The sequence below is a fragment of the Trichosurus vulpecula genome, chromosome 7, assembly GCF_011100635.1.
Source record: "Trichosurus vulpecula isolate mTriVul1 chromosome 7, mTriVul1.pri, whole genome shotgun sequence".
Classification (NCBI taxonomy): Eukaryota; Metazoa; Chordata; class Mammalia; order Diprotodontia; family Phalangeridae; genus Trichosurus; species Trichosurus vulpecula.
This window is the reverse complement of record NC_050579.1, coordinates 62,988,876-63,009,227: the sequence shown is the minus strand read 5'-3', so window position 1 is coordinate 63,009,227 and position 20,352 is coordinate 62,988,876. Positions and strand designations below refer to the sequence as shown.

Here is a 20,352-nt window from a genome sequence, read left to right as displayed (position 1 = left end):
CCCTAGCCCCAGAGCCTAGAGCTGCTATTCTTTCCATAGTACTGTGTTATTGTATTCTTAGATAGTCTTATTCATTCCTGTATGTTGTATTCTTATTCTTATTGTCCTCTTGCTATAAAACAAATTGCTATAGAAGGTCTGAGGAGAAATATGGCAGAATGCCAGGCCATAGAGATTGAAAGAAGATCTTCAAGTAATATGTGATGGTCCTATATATAATATAGTAGGCATATATATGTATATACATATATATATATAGATAGATAGATATAATAGGTCTACATATAATAGAGTAATATGGTCTAAACATGACCACTTGTTGGATATACAGAAGAAAGGAATTTGGGTTAGGTATGTGTTGGATGGGCAGCTAGGTGGTGCAGTAGAGTTCTCATTTTGCTGAATTTAAATAAGGCCTCAGACTCCTTTTAGCTGTGTGATCCTAGGCAAGTCACTTAACCTTGTTGGCCTCAGTTTCCTCATCTGTAAAATGAGTTCAAGAAGGAAATGGCAAACCACTCCAGTATCTTTGCCAAGAAAACCCCAAAGGTTTTGTGAAGAGTCAGACACAACTGAAAAATCAACCTAACAATGACAATTATGTTGGATGAGATGGCCTCCGACGTCCCTTCCGGCTCCTGAGATTCTGTGAACTTTTTGATACCTCAAAAGTTATCGGGTTTAATTCATTCCTGACCCAAAATTTCCTCAATAACATTATCAACAAATGGTTACCTTTGAAGATCACAGATGAAATCATAACCCATTACTTCCTGGGAGAGCCCACCCTACTTTTAAATAGTTCTGATTGTTAGCGTTTCTTTTCATTAAGCCCCAAACTGTACCTCGCTATCTTCCAAATATTGCTATTGTTTCTGCCCTCCCTCTGGGGCCAAGCAGAAAAAGTCTAATTCTGCTTTCCCCTTATGAAATCCCTTTCCAACCCTTGAAGACAGCTATCAGGCTGTCCTTAAATTTTTCCTTGTTCAGGCTAATCGTAGTTATGTGAGTCACTCAAATTTTCTGGGCCTCATTTTTGCTCATCTGTAAAATGAGGGGTTGGATTCTATGGCCTCTAAGGTCCTTTCAAGCTCAAATTCCTTAACCAATCTTCCTCTGACACTGACTCCCCTTCTTTCATCATCCTTCCTAAAATGTGGTGTCCAGAAGTGAACATGGTACTTGAGGTTTTGAGATTGTGCAAACCCAGCTCCACTTCCTCCTGATCTCCCCTCAGGGCACTTGACAGTTACAGGACAGTCTTGTGTACTTGTCTTATCCACCTCTTATTCTGTGAGTTCCTCCAGGGCAGGTTTTTCCTTTTTAATCTAGTGTAGAAACTGGCACAGTACCTTACATATAGCACCTGTTCAAATATTTTTGTTAATAAATCACCTAAGTCCCCTTTGGAAATGCTTCACATTATTCCCTATGAAAATAATCTGTTAATTTATAAAATGAATGGATCCCAGTTGCAAATTGTTTTATTATGCTATTTCATTAAATGATTTTGCTGCAAGCTATTTATGTCCTCAGACCGGTTAGAGAAAAAGTAAACACACTGGTGGGAGCTTGAGGATTATTGTTTTATTTGGATGGGAATGCAATACTTTGAACTTGGGATAGCTATTCTAAGGCCCTACCTGAGAGAGGTAAGAAGGGGGTATGTGCTCAGATCTTTCCTTCAAAGTACATGTGAAGGGATTCAATGAGTGAAGTTAATTTAAGCATATATTCCTCAAAATTAGGGGCAACATAATGTAACTTTGAGTGTATAGAGTAGATAAAGGGGCCAGCCTCTATCAGTGGGCAAGATATAAGTTCAAGATCTGCCTCTGATACATACTAATTGTGTGACCCTGGGAAAGTAAACTGGAGAAACCTCTTTTCCCATAAGTTACACACAGAGTGCATTTGCACAACCTAGAGATAATAGGATGAATTTTTTTTTACTTCAAAGTAAAATTACAATATATTTGTAATTCTTTGTCTTTAAAGTACATTTGCATAAGTGGGAAAATTGTAGTAAAATTATTTTTAATTATTGTGTCAATTGATGGAGTAGAAGTGCCTGGTAGATTGTTTCTTTCAACAATAGAGGGGCAATGCTGACATAATCTCTCTAAGAAAGACTAGAAAAGCCACTGGCCTACCTTTTTGTGGCCTACCATTACTATGGCCTACCTTTTTGAATATCTAAAAGTGTGGTTCATATGACAAAATCAAGTTTCCAGAACTAATTAGACAAATTAACCTTGAGCTCTTTGGTATATGCCAGGAAACATAGCTATGATGATTCTCCTTTTAATATTTCTTAAAATTTCAGATAAAAGACTACTGGGGAAAGGCCAAGAGTTAAGAATTATATTGAAGAGGCCCAACTGAAATCTGACTTGAAAGTTTCAAATCATATCAGGATCAAAGGAAAGGGAGGGATGCATTTAGGAAGGAATTAAAGAGGACATTCAATCTCTCTCTAAAAGTCAACTTGGTTGCCTTGAGACGTAGTAGGTTCTTCTTTATCAGAGGTCTTCAAACCAAGATGCCATGGCCACTTGTCAGGAATGATGCTGAAGAGATTTGCAGCATGTAGGATAACTTTTCAGATCCTTTACAACTCTCACATTCTGTGACTCCATTATTCATAGGAGGTACATGATTATGTGGAAATTTAGAGAGCAGGCCAACAAATTAAACATTGGCTTCTATATAAAATAATGCTTTATGGACAGATATGCCCAGAACATAGATATAAAGGGAAAAATTGTAAGGTAACTAGATGGCTCAGCAGATAGAGCTCTGGATTTGGACTCAGGATGACCCAAGTTTCCATTCTGTCTCAAACACATAGTCACGTGACCCTGGGTAAGTCACTCAAATTTGGGGGGCCTCAGTTTTCCTTATCTGTATAATGACGGGGTTGGACTCCATGACCTCGAAGGTCCTTTCAAACTCAATATCTATAGTCCTATAAATCTACCTATAAATCAGGCATACTGTAGTTTTGTCATTGGTGTTTGTCCTTCATTTTCAGAGAGAACCAACAGCATCACAGAGTGATGTCTTGGCTTGTGCATGAATTATATTCAAATGAGGCAGAACTGCACAAAGTTGTCAGCCTCACTCTCTCTTCCAAAGTCATCAAAGTCCAGTGGCAAGACAAAAGTCAGGACAACTGGCAATGGCCTGGGATGCAGTAGATGACCTTTTCGTCTTCTATGTCTGACCAAGCTCTCAATGCTCCATAGCACCTGTTTCAGCTGCCTTCATGGCTATTGGAACAAATTGTTCTTATCCTCCCATTCTGCCAGGTGGAAATCTTCTTCAGACATACTACTATCAGATGCTAGAAAAATCACACCTGTCCCATAAGGGAGGGCAGAACCACTGATGAAAAAAGACTGATGTTATCAATGGCTATATATTTTTTAACCTATATATACATAGTTCTTGACTGTAGTACAAAAAGATATATTGAGGACAATGTGTGAAGTCCTGTATACTTCCTGATTTGAAGAGAAGGATGAGGGACTCCCAACAGAAAGAGACAGATTATGAAGGATCAGCATTCAGATGAGGTTTAACTTGATAAAGTAAGATAGACCCTCAGAAGCTATCCAGTTTGAACTGTACTTTACTAAGAGAATTTGCTACTAGAAGTTATTTCACTTGACATAACAGATTCTGACATGTTTGACTAGGAATCAACTTGGAAAGTCATTTCTAGTAGACAGTCCTAGGGATTTTGAGAGCTGGCATAACCTTGGCAGAACAGACTTTGGGAAGAGGATTTTTAATATTTTCCATATAGAGGGTCTACTTTTCTTTTTTTTTGTAAATTTTTTTTATCTTAAATACAAAATATGAAAAGAAAAAAGAAACACAATTACCTAAACTAAAATAATACAAAATAAGAAAAAAAGTATTGCCATGTGCACAGCAGAACATGAGAATTCAAAATATATAGCAATAAATTTCCATTTCAAGAAAGCCTATATAATAAATAATATGCATTGTGTTAAGAGCTGTCCAACTTTTCTTTGCTTCCTTGTAAGTTTTCTTTTGTTCTCTGCTGTGTACTTTTTACTTTTTTCTTTTTTCTGCTTTCTTCCCCTCTCCCCAAGAAGGCTACAATTAAGCACAGATATATTTATATGGAGAGGGTCTACTTTTCATCCCAAATGAAAAAAACCTCTGAAGGAGAGGTAGAGTGCTGACACTAAGTGAACTTGGAGAAAAAGCACTGACTTGACAGGATGGGTTCCCCAATATTTACAAGATGGGGTGACCACCAGCTTGATGAATAATATTAGAGATTAACTATAATCAATGTGTTGGAGACTGGCAACTTAGAGGGTGGGCTTTGCTCTACCACCCAACTGGCCCAATGACCAAGATCTAGAAAAGAGTAGAAAATCCCAACAAATGTTTTTAAGGATGATAGAGTTAGGCTCTTAGCTCTAGTCCCTAAGAGACTAGACTAGGTGATTGTAGGCTCACAGATCAAGAGCTAGAAGAAAGATCTTGGGGGCCAACTAGTCCAACCCTACTTTACAGTTGAGTAAACAGAGGAAATTAATTGACTTGCCCATCATCACATAGGTGGCAAATGGCAGAGCTAGCTCATCCAAAGCCTAGTCCAACGCACTTTCCACTACAGGACACTACCTCTACTAATGATCTGTTTAGGTCCCTTGCAGCACGATGATTTGAAAATAACCTCCAACAATGAGATAGCTACATTATGGCCAAATTATTTATAGACTTGTAGAGTTGAGATTGTTGTCAGTCTTCTTTATTATCCCACAATTTCAATAAAGTTCTCGGTGTGCTACAGAGTGGGTCCAGGTGGTTTAAAATCAGTCCTATGAAAGACATACCAACTTCTTCAGGAACACTTCCTTGACGAAATATATAAGACCATAAGTAATGCTTCCTTCCCACGTATGAGAGAGATTCTGCATTCAACATTCTACACTACATTACATTCTACAATCTATATTACATTGTACATTCTAGTAGAATATAAGCTCTTTGAGGGCAGGGCCTATTTTGAATAACCCTGTACCTGACACATCTTAGTCATTTAAGAGATGTTTGCTAAAATGGACTGAATTGAACATTAAATAACTCATGAAAGTAATTTGAAATTCAATCTAACAATTTCTTTCCCACACAACTGAAACCATCCCCAAGGTTCAAATGTTGGTTTTCTTTGAAAAGCCACTGCACTTATTGGTTCTTTAAACGTGACTATCTTCTCAGTCATTTCTCCACATAGTTAAGCCTCCCTAGTCACTCCTTGAAATAGCAGGAAGGAACTGTTAGCTATGTCTTTCAGACAGGAAAATGATGCAAAAAAACTAATTTGAATACCATAAAGATGTGTCTGAAATGATGCCCTACACACCCAGACAAAACCAGCACTAGAAGAAACCATCTCCATTCATTTTTCTGTATAGCAGCAGAGTTCTGGTCCTAACAGCTGCTATCACTCATTAGAAATGGTCTCATTAAAGTCAAATCCCATGTGCCTCTGTCTTTCAAGTATGTCATTGACAGCTCAGCAGGAAACTTTTCCAAGAAGCTAGTTAAGAGTCCGAAAATGACAATGAGGTCAAAATAATAGAAAGTTCACTTAGGCACACCATGGAAATCACTGGCATAATAGATTCCACATAACAATATCCAATGATATACCGCAAAAGTGCAAATTTCCATTGCAAGTACCAATAAAATTTATTTTAAAGTACTTCTTGAGAGACAACATTAGCACTATTAACAAGATCCTACTAATTTGTGCTTGAAACAAGGCAGAAATGATATAAAATTATTATATTCAACTTTTTACAGTGAAAAGAGCACTGACTTAAAATCAGAGGACCTGGGTAAAAATCCCACCTCTGACTCTTCCCATGGGATTTAGGGCAAATCACTTAACCTCTCTGACACTCAGTTTCCTAATCTGTAAAATGAGGGCATTGGATTAGATGACCTCTGAGATTTCCTTCCAGCTCTAGAGCTATGTTCCCATGAAAACTGAATAAATATGCAAACTAAAATTCACATAATGATAGATTTCAGAGACCGTTGTTTTTTTCTTGCCTCTAAACAAGACCACATTCAAGCAAGTGCAGGTTATATGGGAATTGATCCATGTATTAATACCTACAGAAAAGACCTAAAACCTCATTGGATAAACTCTTTCCAGTATTTACAAAATCTCTCACTGTCAGGACTATATTTAACCTAAGGCCCCCAGGCTAAAACTTAAATACATTTCCTCTCACTCTGGCCTCAGAAGAAATAACAAACAGCTGATCCCCATCCTCGCTTTTAAAACTCTTCCATCCCCCACAAGTTCTTAAGCTCTGCCCTGAGCCTCTTCTCTAAACCCATCTAATAAGTCATTCACAATTGGTAAGTTCAGAGTCAAACTCATTTCTCTTGAAGTATGGTTTTATATGCAAATGAATAAATCGAGCCTACTCATGACTATTCATTCTGATGTCATGATCCTCTTCGAGAACAAATGGTACAATGGGAGAAGAATACCATTGCCAAAGAATAGAATGCTATTTGTGATATTACCCCAAATTATATTGTGGTGTCTTTGCTTCAGCTAAACATTATTTGTGTGCTTTGATGTTTCTGAAAGGCACTCTGCAAATCACAGAAGAGATTCTATTCTATATGTGATTCCAAAGGAAAATCTGCAGATTTGCTGAGCATATGGGCAAAGCTGGACCAACATATTGGAAGCTCTGAGCAATGCACTAGGAAAAAAAAAGGCAAGTGTTTGCACACAGAAAAATGAATCACATGGCTCTAGGCAAAATCAGTATAACATGCAGCCATTTAAAGTGATAGACAATAACCAGTGGTCCTCCAGTTTACAGAAGTAATGGGATAAATCGCTTTTGCTCCTCACTTCTATGAACTGCTTCTATGTCCTCTACCAGAGGTATCGCCTTCTGTCCATATTTGTAGGGGTATAAGGCACAATCATTTGGAAAATATGTCTTCAAAACAAAACATGCTGATGAGTCTATGGGGTTCTAGGGCAAGAGCACAGGCTGTACATCAAAAGACCTGGGTTCAAGGCCTGGCCCTGCCACCAACTACGTACATGGCTTTGGGCAAGTCTCCATGGTCCAGTTTCTCCATAAATTAAAATAGGAAAATACCTCCTTATGTCATCACCTAGAATCATAGTATGACAGACATTAGAAAGGACCTCAGAGGTCATCTAGTCCAACCACCAAGTGAAACATGAATCACTTGTCCAAAACGTTCTGACATATGATCACCCAACATCTGCTGGAAGACCTCCAGTTAGCAGGAACTCACTGCCTCTCAAGGAAGCCGTTCCATTTTTGGATAGAACTAATAGTTAGCAAGTTTTTCTTTTCCTTAAGGTCATAGGGTTTTTTATAAGGTTCAAATGAAAAAATAGATGTGATGTGTTCTGGAATACTATAAAATATTATATGAAAGAGATATATGTTCATACGTATATATGTATATGTATACCTAGATCCAAACCTGTGATTTCATCTGGTGTGGGGAACTGCTGATGTGGAAGCTCCCTTTGCCTAAACAGAAGGATAACCTTTCTATAGCTTACAGTCTTGGAGAGTTGGCCAGGGCACCAAGAGACTAAGGGACTTGTTCAAAGTCACAGAGCTAGTATGTGTCAAAGAAAGGATGTGGACTTGGAGTATTCTGACTTCAAGGCCAGCCTTCTATCTATTGCATCATGCTGTATCTAATTACTATCTGCATATACATATATACAATAGAACCTTTATTATGAAAAATCCTGAATAAAATATGTTAAAAATGCTTAATTATAAATATAGGGTCCCAAAAGTCTTAGGGCAGTTCTTAAAATTTCACTAAGTCTTTTGGGACACCCCACATTTGTAATTAGGCATTTTTTCTTTCATGCTTTCTTTAGTTATATAATCTGTTTAAGCTATTAAAGCTACCAGTTGCAGAGACTTTTGGGATGCCCTATATAATGACTCCCTACTCCTAAGTTCTCCTCGAATGTCTTTTCATACCAAGGAAGCATCCCTAGGTTCTGAAAACCTATACAAGCAGAAGCACAGACAAGGCTTGGAGCATTATCCCAATAAAAGACTGTCTTCTAAGGATCAGCCTAGCTAAATTCAGAGAAGCTTGCCCCTGGATGACAAAATTGTTTGGTGAGGACAAGACAAAACTGTTTAAGTTTCTTGCCAGTGAGGATGGTTTCAGCTTTTGGCTTTCTATCCCCAATGCCTCGCACAGTGCCTGGCACACAGTGGGTGCTTAATAGATGATACCTGATTGTGATGGGTACCAGCAAAAGGTCTTAAGGTACAGTTAACCCTTCCCCATCACGGGACTTAGGAGCCGGCCCTCATCCAAACCCTAACTGTGATCTGGAAAATCCGCATAAAATTTTTTGACCCTCCTTTCATGCCAGAGGAAAAGTCTGAAAGATTATGGTATTAAAAGATAAAATATGTTCATATCATACAATACTATAACATATGTTTTCTGCATTTCTAAGATTCTAATCTTTTTCTGTGTCATCTACTGGCCCATGTGTGTCATCAGTGGCTTCCACAAAACTCCCAAAAATCCCCATTTAATTTCTTATGCCAAACCACGATACAGCGAACCAGCAATGGGGATAGTCATGATGTGGAAGAGACAACTGTATTCAAGTATATATTACCTTCTAGGATTTCTATTCTTGGACAGGTCTTATATCACAAGTCCATTCCTCTTATTTGTGTAATGTAGTACAGAGAAAGAAAAAAAGGCAGATATTGTTCATTTTGAAATGAAAAGCAAAGTAAATTTTGATACTAGCTGAAATCCCGGATCATTTCCATTTTCTACCAGGCAGAGAAGCAAAGACAAGAACCTTGAATTGAAGAAGAAAATAAGCAAGCCCGACTAACCCATCAGAATTCACATTCCTAATAGCCTGACTGATTTTCCCTCTGATTTATTTTTCATCTGTGCAAACCCTTCTCTGCTGAAACCTCCAATCACATAAATGAACTCTCACCAGTGGCTTCCAGAGTGTTCAAATAAATTCTGCGGCTTCCCCACTGATTTATTCCCTGGGCCATAGGCACGTGTGTTACAGCAACCTTTTCACATTATTCCAAGCACAAACAAAACAAAAGGCAGATAATTTTAAAATATTGACCATTCTCAGTTGCATTTATTATTGAATACCATGATGCTAGGCTCTGCTCCATCCTCCAGTTAAGACTACTGTCAAAATACTCTAAGTAATCTGTAACAATTTCACATATTAAGGAACGATTTATCGCCTTTATAATTAAAGTTCTATTTTTGTAGGAGCATAGATTTATTACCAAAATAGAGGCAATGTGATGGTAAATGTTTAACAATTAGTTCTATTTTTTTTAAAAAACTATACAGAGGATACTTTTAAGGTTAACCTGCCTTGTTAACATTTTCCCCATTACTTTCTTGAGCTTAGACAATCAACAAAGCAATAAATCAAGCCCTGATTTGTAAGGTTCGCTGATTTCCAAGGTGTAAATGCTCCCACTGAAAATTTAACAACTGGCTCAAACAAGCCCTTGAATAGAGGCTATCTAATCCAACCCCTGCACTTTACAGATAAGACAGTTGAGGCCCAAAATCACACAAGTACAAAGTCATCAAGTCAGGATTCAAACCTGGGTCCTCTGCCTGAAAATTCATCACTCTTTATAGTAGAGTGTTTGTTTTGTTATGTTGTAAACTGAAATGCAGCACAATATATAGAGTGCTAGACCTAGAAGCAAGAAAGCCTGGGTTCAAATCCAGCCTCAAACACTTAAGCTTTGTTTGCCTCAGTTTCTTCACCTGGGGATAAGAACAGCACTTACCTCCTATGGTTGTAAGGATCAAACGAGATAATATCTGTAAAGCACTCTGCAAGCCTTAAAATGCTATATAAAAGCTAGCTAATATTATTGTATTGTTATTAAGTGGAGACTGATGTTTGGCCCGGCAGTCTCCTCTTTCTCCCTACCACCTCCCTACCCTCTTTCCACTTCTTGCTTTGGGAACTGTAATGAGATAAACACCGCCATTGTTTCTGCATGGTGTACGTCAGCGGCTTGTCATATTGTTCCACTTCCCATCCCTATAATTTCCCAGAGCAAAAATAAATGCATTTTCATTCATTCACTCATCAGAACAGAGGAAATTTACCAGGAGAACCCACTCTGTAGTGGCAGGCACACAATATCCCACCAACACCATACTCTACTAACCCACACTGCTGAATTAGTAAGCATTTCTCCTCCTCTAAAGCTAAGACACGTACATATTTCCTTTTTACTATTATTATCATAGACTTAAGAGTCATCATAACCACAAACAACATAATAGACAAAGAACAAAAAAGAGGATTACATATGAAATCACGAACTTCTATCACACATGGTTTGTTTTAAATACGTTTACATTAAACCTAACAAGGTAATAACAAAGCTGGCCTGCTGGTTTGTTTTCTCTTCTGATCCTCTCATTTATTTTCTTTACAAACTCTTCTTTGTAATCTCCGTTTCCCTAATTTATAAATGTCTAAAGTACTCTAGTCCTCAGTGGCATTCCACTAGAATGAAGCCTGGCTTTTTCAAAACATTTTTATAACTCCTAACCATCTCAAATATCTTTTTTATGAAGGGGAATGAAAAGATACTGTCTACCTGATGACTCACTAAATTCTTTAGTTTTCGAAATTATGAATGTAATTTTTTATATTTGCTGAACACAATCACAATAGATTCTTCATGAAACTAAAGACAACTAACACACCCCAAAACTACCATTTTAAGTTGAATTATACATTCTCCAACAACTCTTTATGGTATTGATGTGATCTGGGGTTCTCCAAGCCTACCTAGTAGTAGGGCATTACCTGGTGCTATGGAACTGAGAAGCCTTCAAATCCAATCAAAATGAGATATATGAAATGAGAGAATACTTGCAAGTGCTTAGCAATGTGGCTGGCACATAGTAGGTGCTTAATAAAGGTGCTTTTCCTCTTCCCTTTACTTCCTCTTCTCTTCCCTCCCTTTCTTTCCCTTCCATTCTTTTCTTTCCTCTTCTCTTTCTTTCCAATATAGGCCCAGTGGTCCATTATGTCTAAATCAAAAGACACTCACCATGAGATGACCAGCGGGATAAGAAATTTTTCAGGCATAGGAATTCTTGATGACTATCTACTAAGTCATAGAGGAGACATGACCCATACCAGTGGAGGACACACTCACATAAAGAAAATCACAGATCCCTGAAGTAAATATTAAAAACTTAGGTCATAGAGTTGATGCTCCCTGGGCTCCTCTGGGCTCACTCCTCTGGTTGAGTTCCTCCAGACTCACTGCCCCTACTCATACCAACAGAATGGGTCCCCAGGAGTCACTGCTCCTAGTTTTAGGGTCCTAGGGGGTAACCCTGTCAGTAGATATCTCCTTCACCAACAAGCTCATAAGCCCCACCAGTGTGCTTGCCCTGTACAAACAGCCAACAGACTCAACGCTTTAGCAAAGGCATTTATTCATACAGTATAGCATAAACAGTAGTTACAGTGCTTTTACCCCCAAGGGAGAACTGGAGGGAGTGGGGAGTTGAAACAAATTACAATAGTTGTGAGACACACATTTAGGAAATATACCTGGCCAAAGCAAATTACAACTCCAGAACAGCAGGGCCTCTATGACCATTTTTCTTCGGTATAGATTCTTCATGCCATTCCCTCTAAGGCATGATATCAGTCAAGGATGAGTTACTCCACCGCTACACTGCTCTGATTCTTTGCCAGTCACGGTGTCGTTTTGGGAGGTCCATTAGTAGACTTGGCTGAACTTAGTCCACACAAGACATGGCTTCTTGGCAGAACAGGTCAATCCACTCTCAGGCTAGGTCAAGCACGTTACTCAACTACTAAGCTGGTTCCTCCCTGGGCTTGGCTGTGACTGGGCTCATTCAGACAGATCATGGGGTCATTGGTCTGCTATTACCCAATAGGGCCAGCCAGGTCTCTTCGCTGCTAGATAGTTGCTGCCAGACAGGGCACTCTGCTGCTGGACAAGAGCAGACAGGCATAGTAAAACAAAACAAATTCTGACATCAGCCATATCCATAGTGTCTGTCTCATTTTCTATTTTAAATCTGTGACCTCTCTGGTGGGAGGTGGATAGCTTGCTTCATCTTTGATCTTATGGAATTATGGCTTTTCATTGCATGAATAAGAGTTCTACAGTTGTTCAAAATTGTAATTTTTATAATGTTCTAATCATTATATATGTTGTTGTCCTAGTTCTGCTCACTTCCTTCTGCATCAGTTCATAAAGGTCTGAGCATTCCCTTCTGAAACTCTTCCTTTTGTCATTTTTTAAGGTGTGATAATACCCCATTACATTCCTATATCAGAATTTATTGAGCCGCTCTCCAATTGCTAGGAATTCCTTTGGTTTCAAGTTTTTTACTACTCTGAAAAGAGTTATTATAAATATTTTTGTACATATCAGCTCTTTTCTTTTTTGTGGGACTTCATTGGGGTACAAGCTGGGTTGAGGCTGAGTTCTAATCTGCCTTCCAGAAAGGTAGGACCAATTCACAGCTTCATCAACAGTGCATAACTGAGCCTGTTTTCTACAGCATGAGGCTAGACACAAAGAATTTTGATTTTTAGGGATTAGGCACAGAATGAAAACCTGAAAAGACCTTAGCTTAAAAGGGTCTTCCACTGCATCCTGGGCCATCTCCAGTAGTCTTGACCAATATCTGGCCACTGGACACAGATGGCTCTGCAGGAGAAAGTGAGGCTGGTGACCTTGCACAGCCCTCCCTCACTTAGTCAATTGCAAGTCATGTCATCATCTCTCTGACTGTCATGGTCCTCTTCGAGAATGAAGGACAAACCACAACCACAATTGACTAGGCATCATTAAATGCAAGTTTGTGATAAAAATCACAATGGGTCCAAAGAAATACATGAAGTACAAGAGTTGCTCTCTTAAACTGAGTCACCATTACTCATACTCATATTTAGTAATGTGTAACAGCAATAACTGAATATAAACTATCTTTACTCAAATGTCTATTTCTTGATTAAATTAATTCTATGGAAGTCCACGACTGAATTGCCCCAAATTCTCATTACAAGGTATAGTCTACATTGGTATCATACTGCTTGGGCCAATTAATTTATTCATTTACTCAATTATTCATTCAATAAACATTTATTAAGCACCTACTATGTGCCAGGCACTGTGCCAAGCACTGGGGATGCAAAAAAGGCAAAAGGTAGTCCCTGTCCTCAAGGAGCTCACAACCTAGTAGGAGAGACAGTTTGGTTAGTGTGGTACTAACAGGGTCAGAGTATGGTTCTAATTCCCATCAAGAGCAAATAATTTCTCAGAAAGAAAAATTCTGGTTCCCTACCTCCCCAATAATCACCAAATAACTAAATTTAAGTCACAGAAGTAAACACCTTTTAAAAAAATTAAAGGTTAGGTACATATATAAGGTGTAATTGCCCTCTGGCTATAAAGAGGAAGTATTGGAAGCACCTCAGCTTAAGCCATAGATAGCAACCATCAGAGAAAAAAAAACTCATGTGTTTCTTTAGGACAATGGTCTACAAAATGGGGACAACGGAATAACCACAGTAGGTAAGTGATGAACCCACTGGAGAGAGGGAAGTAGGGTTGCCTCCAAGGGTGTGCTGGAGACAGCTCAAACCAGCTCCTTTTGCAGCACTATTGCATTTTTGTCTTTTCATCTCCATTATCAACTGAACAGGGACTTAAACGTTTGTTGAATTCTAGAACGTAGTCAGGACAACATACATCATTGAACAAGATTAAGCATTTCATAGAAATGCTATTCATATGTTCACCAATATAACTATTATTCATTCTTAGCTAATATTCACGTTCAGAGAAGACGCAGCGCTCTTCAAGCAAAGCAGAATTGATGTAGGTCAAAAGAAACACGAGACACACACATTTAGAGAATCCACCTCCAATGTTCACACGGATTCTTGGTCTGATCAGCTACAGTTGGACACACTGTAACTTTCCTCTAGCATACTGATATCATTTTGTTCCTCTTTGGGAACAAAGGACAACAACCAACCAACCAATATTCATGTAAAAGATTTAATTATAAGCTAACTAACTAAGTTACAAATGATTACAACTTTTGGGAAGGTTCCAACTGTATCTCAAAGGAAATTATTGCACGATCATGCTAATTCTCCAAGCCAAGAAACATCACTGAGATCAAATCAATCAAAGATCTCCTATAGATCTATGGGAAGAGAGAACCTCAGAGGTCATATGATCCAGCTTCCTCATTTTACAAATGAGGAAACTGAGACCCAGGGAGGTTAAGTGACTTGCCTAAGCTCACACAAGCAGTATACAGTAGAGGTAGGTCCTGCGATTCCACAGCCAAGGCTATTTCCTCTTCCATCAATCGCTCAATGAATCAGCAAGCATTTAGGGTTAAATGCTTACTTTGTTCCAGGTACTGCACAAAGTCCTGGAGTCAAAAAAGAATGAAAAATAGTCCTTGACCTCAAGGCGCTTACATTCTAATGAAAGAGACAATAGGCACATAAGGTATATACAAACTACACAGTGAGTAAGTAAATAGTAACTTCAAATGGGAAGGTTCTAGAACAGTGATTTTTGACCTTTTGTGTGTCATGGACCCCTCTGACAGTATGATGAAGCCTATGTGCCCATTGTCGAAGTGCTTAAAAGCGCTGTGAATAAAATAAAATATTTATCTAACAAGGATGATCAACAGACAGTTTTTCACATAAAACTTTTCCCACAGGATTCATATTGTTCAACTTGAAGCAACACAACATCTCTGGATTTGGGGATATTGTCTTCCTTCTCCCCTGAACCTCCTCGCTTAGGCTAAATAAAACCAATGAAATGTAAAATCTGAATTTAACAAAGAAGGAACTACTTTCACTGCTCTCACTTGGAGGTAATCTTGACCACACTTTTAATATTTACCATAAATCTGTGAAATTGTAAACAGTTAATTAACAGGTTAAACAGGCATCCCTAAAATGAAAAGTTAAATTTCAATTACCTTTCCAAAATCTCGAACGTCAAACAAGTCAAAAGCCTCGAAAAGTTCACTTTTCCTCATTCCAAATGTCTCACAACAAGCTGTGAGGAAGGTTCTTATGTTCTTCAGGCACAGAAACTGAGAGAGAAAAAAAGAATAATTCTTAGTGTACAATGATCTTTAATGAATACGCATCCCCACTCAGGTTTTCCTTTCTGCCAACTCACACACTCACACACACAACTCACACACTGGTGGAGCCAGAATTCATTTCTGGATATTCGTGAGCCCATCTGAACCAATGTGTGACTCAACAGCTCACTTTCTGAAAGTAAACACAAGATTTTCCAGAATCTAGAATTGTAGCATCCTGAATTTAGTCATCTCTAGTAAGCAAGCAGGGTGTTTTCTGTTTAATTGTATGATGGGTTTGTTTTTTAATAAACAAGTTTCTAAAAGGCATCTAGCATGCCCATCCACACCTCCCTCCAACACACACACACACACACACACACACACACACGTGGGCGCACGCACACACACACACACACACACATACTGTGGTACTCCTTACAGGGATCCCACTGGAATAAATGTCAGTCATGGTAGTGAAAACCGTGTGGGAGGAGTGCCAATAAACACTGTGTAGCAGCCAGGCAGCCAATAAAAGTATATACAGGGACTGTTTTCACTTTTTAAAAATTCATGAGAGGCCTTTACTACACAGGCTTACTCTGCATGCAGGTCCTCAACATGGAATTGCTTATTTACAGATTAAAAGCCCCACATTCTGCCAAGACAGACAATAATTACACTCTTGGGGATTGGATAGCTACAGTCTTGCAATATTTTTTACATAATTAAGTACCCAGTTCATAATTCACCCAGGAGCTGAACATAATTGCACAGTATAGAAAGCACCCATGAAAGTCTTCCATAACACACATTCAGATTTCCCCGTGCAGAGGAAAAAATCTGATGGAGTCACAAAATTATTTTGCTCATTTTTAAACATCAAAAGTAGATTTTGCATATAGAATAGACATGCCTACTACATTTATAAGAGAGAGATATTAAAAACTAGGGGCCTGATCCCTGCTGAAAGCAATTTCTAACCTTTCTGAGCCATAGGCAATACCCAAGGATTTATTTGCTAAGTAATGTCAATAGATTGGTTGAGATCTGTATTCTAGAGAGTATCACCACACCAGTGAAATCATAATTCCCTGATGTGTTAGCATCTCTGGCTTATTCCTGAGCTCTTTTGAAACACTCTTCTGGGAAGTCTATAAAACAGGGTCTTTTTCTCTCCTTTCAGCTGCCCCGAAACTAGGCACAGATCTCCCGATCCGATCTTTTCAATTAACGTTCTACCGAAACCCTACTTTTAGAAATGGTGCCTAAGTACATTTTAGCTTCATGCAGAGTGAACTTTCTTCATTTGTTCATTCTTAAGAGCACCAACAAAATATTAATTTGCTTAGGTAATATTTATCTACAAACTCCTTGAGGTCAAAGACTATTTTGGTTTTGTATCTCCAGTACTGATTGTGGCTCTCAGCATGTAGTAGGAATTTCATAGATACTTGTTGAATTATTAGATTTTCTTTTTACTACAAATTTTTTTTAATTTTATTTTTAATTTATAGAATAAAACAAGCATTTCCATAACATAGTATAATAAAAAAGATGACTGCGTATGAAACTGCAAATCTATTATCTACAACTTGTCATTCCTTTTAAATATATATATTGAAGTTATCATGTAAATTTCTCTTCTTTTCTTCCCTCCTTCTCCACCACCCCCCACCCTAGAGTTGATCCTGGTCTAGGCCTTCACTGTCTCTAACCTGGAGTATTACAATAGACCACATGATAGTAAAACTGATATTTCTAAAGCTCAAATTCAACTACGTCACTACTCTACATACGATATTTCATTTATTACTCTCTATTGCTTCAAGGATAAAATACAAACTTCTGTTTGGGGCTTAAAGCCCTTCACAATCCAGGGTGATTAAACAATGTACCCCCTCATGTATTCCATGATCTAGCTAAACTGACCTAATTTTTGTCCCCTAAAATGTCTTTGCCCAAAAATTCACGTCCCTTTAGAAGATTTTGATCCTGACTCTTCATGATCCCAGCTCAGGTTTTCTTAGCAAAGATACTGGAGTGGTTTGCCACTTCCTTCTCCAACTCATTTAACATATGAGGAAATTGAGGAAATGAAGATTAAGTGACTTGCCCAAGGTCACATAGTTAATAAATGTCTGAGGCCAGATTCGAACTCAGGAAGATCAGTCTTCCTGACTCTAGGCCCAGAACTCTATCCACTGTGCCACCTGGCTGCCCTTTTTTTCTGTAGAGGCTACCAAAATCCTTCTAGTCATGCAGAGTGGCAAGTTAACATTATACTTCATGTCTCTCTTCCCATCATCCCATATGCCAAATAGCTTACTACTTCTCATCATTTCCAGCTCCACAGTATATCCCCCATCCATTCTCTCCTCTCTACACACATGGTCACAGCCTTTGTTCGGTTGAGTCAAATCAATGAGCATTTGTGAAGTACTGACCATGTGCCGGGCACTGTGCTAAGCTTTGAGGCTACAAAGAAGACAAAAACACAGTCCCTACCCTCAAGAATCTCACATTCTTATAGAATAGACAGCATGTAAAAAAAAATTTTAACTACAAGACACGTACAGCATAAAGTAGTGTGAGAAGAAAACACTAGCAGTGGGGAAGACCAAGACAGGTTTCCTGCAGAAGGTGGTATGTAAGCTGACTCTTGAAGGAAACCAAGAGGTGGATATGAGGAAAGAGAACGTTCCAGGGGTGGGTTATAGCCAGTGACAAAGGTGAGGAGTCTCAGCAGGTAGAGTTTTGTGCGTGAGCAATAGCAAATAGGCCAGAGTACCTGGACCATAAAGTACGCAGAGGCATCTGAATGATGGGAGATGAGGAGGATGGGAGAAGAGGAAGCTCTCAACAAATTGCCTCATTTTTTTTCTTTTTTCTTTTTGGAGGGGGGAAGGAAGGGTAATTGGGGTTAAGTGACTTGCCCAAGGTCCCACAGCTAGTAAAAGTGTGTCAAGTGTCCAAGCCTGGATTTGAACTCAGGTCCTCCCGACTCCAGGGCTGGTGCTCTACTCACTGTGCCACCTAGCTGCCCCCTCAATTTTTTTTCAATGAAATAAAATACAAGGTCGTCAGCTAAGAGGTTGTAGGAAGAGGAGCCGTGGGAGAGTTGAAGAAGAATGAAAAGTCTGGAAAAGCTGCTCTGGTAAGTAAAATGAAAAAAATCCATTATGGAGACATAAAAACATTACCGTGCTGCAGTGAGAGTCTAAGTGTGATTATGTAACATAAACTGATAGTGGGCCCGGGGAGCACGAATTTCTTCAGCTTCATTCAACAGTACATGAATGGGAGTGAGGGAAGGGATAATACAAGTTTTAGAATTTGGCAAGATATGATCAACAGCAGAACACGGCCATCATCTCATCTCACCTGTACCACTAAAATAGCCTACTAATTAGGTTCCATCCAAATCCATCCTCCACACACCTGCCAAAGGGATTTTCCTAAAGTGCAATTCTATCCATGTAACTCTCCTGTCCAATAAATGTTGATGTCTCCCTCTTGCTCCTAGGATCAAATTAAGCTTCTTTGTTCAGCTTTTAAAGTCCTTCATAACCTGGCTCCAACCTACCTTTCCAGTCTAATTACAGATTACTCCCTTTCTCATACACTATGGTATAGCCAACCTGGGCTTTTTGCCATTCCTCATATATGGCACCCTCCATCTCTCAACTCTAAATTTGTACTGACTGCCCCATACCTAAAATACATTTCCCCTGATGCTAATGACCCCACCTTCGCAAAAATTTTACCTCATATATGTTTATTAACGTACATGTTGTTCCCTCAATAGAATGCAAGCTCCTCAAGGAAATGGACTGGTTTTTTTGCCTGTTTACCTCCAACACCCAATATTGTACTTGACACACTGAAGATGCTTAGTACTTGTTGATCAATTGACACTACTTCATCTCCTACTTGCATGCCTTTGCAAAGGCTATATGCCATGCCTGCAATGTTCTCCTCCCTCACCTCCACCTATTGGAACTCCCTGATCTCTCTAAGGTTCGGCTCAAACGCCAACTCCATTTAAGAGGTCTTTCCTGATTTGCCCAGTTAAGTTGCATTTGCCTGAAATCACTCAGTATTTATTTTACATGCATCCTCTTTGTACCTATATGTGAACATGGTATACCATGCCAGTAGAATATAAACTCTTTGAGGACAGGGTTTATCTCATTTTTTATTTGCTTCTCTAGTTCAATGAATGTCATCTAGTAGGTGCTAGATAAATGCTTCTTCATTGATATAAGCAATATGTAAAAATGAAGCAGTGATGAACTCTAGCAAATGTCTGCCTTAGAAAAACTAAGAGACTAGAAACTTCCCTTGAGCATTGGGAACATAGTCCTCTAAATGGGGTCTGAGCAAGGCAGAGCGCAGTCACCTCCTTCATTTTGCAGACTAACTTCAGCATTTTTAGTGCCTATGTCACAATATTGACTCACACTAAATTTGCAATCCATTGAAAATCCAAAGACTTTTTCACATGACCTGTTGTCAAGCAAGGGCTTCCTCTTCCTGGACCAGGAATAGTAGCAGTTACTGTGGCTCCTAAAATTAGCAAAACATTTACAATTTGCAAGGCTTTTATATACTACTGTTGGTTCAGTCATTTCAGTCCTGTCTGACTCTTTGTGACCCCATTTGAGGTTTTCTTGGCAAAGATGCTGGAGTGGTTTGCCATTTTCTCCTCCAGCTCATTGTACAGATGAGGAAACTAAGGCAAATGGGCTTAAGTGACTTGTCCAGCGTCACACAGCTAGTAAGAGTCTGAAGTCACATTTTAACTCAGGAAGATGAGTCTTCCTGATTCTAAGCCCAGTGCTCTATCTGCTGAGCCACCCAGCTGCCTTCTATATGCACCAGCTCTTAAATTTAAACATCTGAATCTCCATGCAGAAGTTTACATTTTTCCTAATTAGATTCCACATCATTCAATTTCTCCCTGTGTTCCACCCTCTTGAGATCATGTGAGGACCCGATTCTACCATGCAGCATATTAGCTCTCTCTCCAGCTTTGTGTCATTAGCAAATTTGACGGACATATCATCAATATCTTCATGGAAGCTATTAATA

General features: G+C 38.9%; 1 protein-coding gene across 1 annotated transcript in view; it reads right to left on the bottom strand.

The window, feature by feature from the left end:
* The window catches only part of VAV3 (vav guanine nucleotide exchange factor 3), a 309,997-nt gene extending 294,739 nt beyond the window's left edge, over window positions 1–15,258 (bottom strand). Inside the window, 1 exon segment of the mRNA XM_036768194.1 lies at window positions 15,148–15,258. Within this exon segment, the coding sequence (XP_036624089.1) occupies window positions 15,148–15,207 (60 nt within the window). The 5' untranslated portion in view covers window positions 15,208–15,258.
* Between the last annotated feature and the right edge of the window lie 5,094 nt (window positions 15,259–20,352).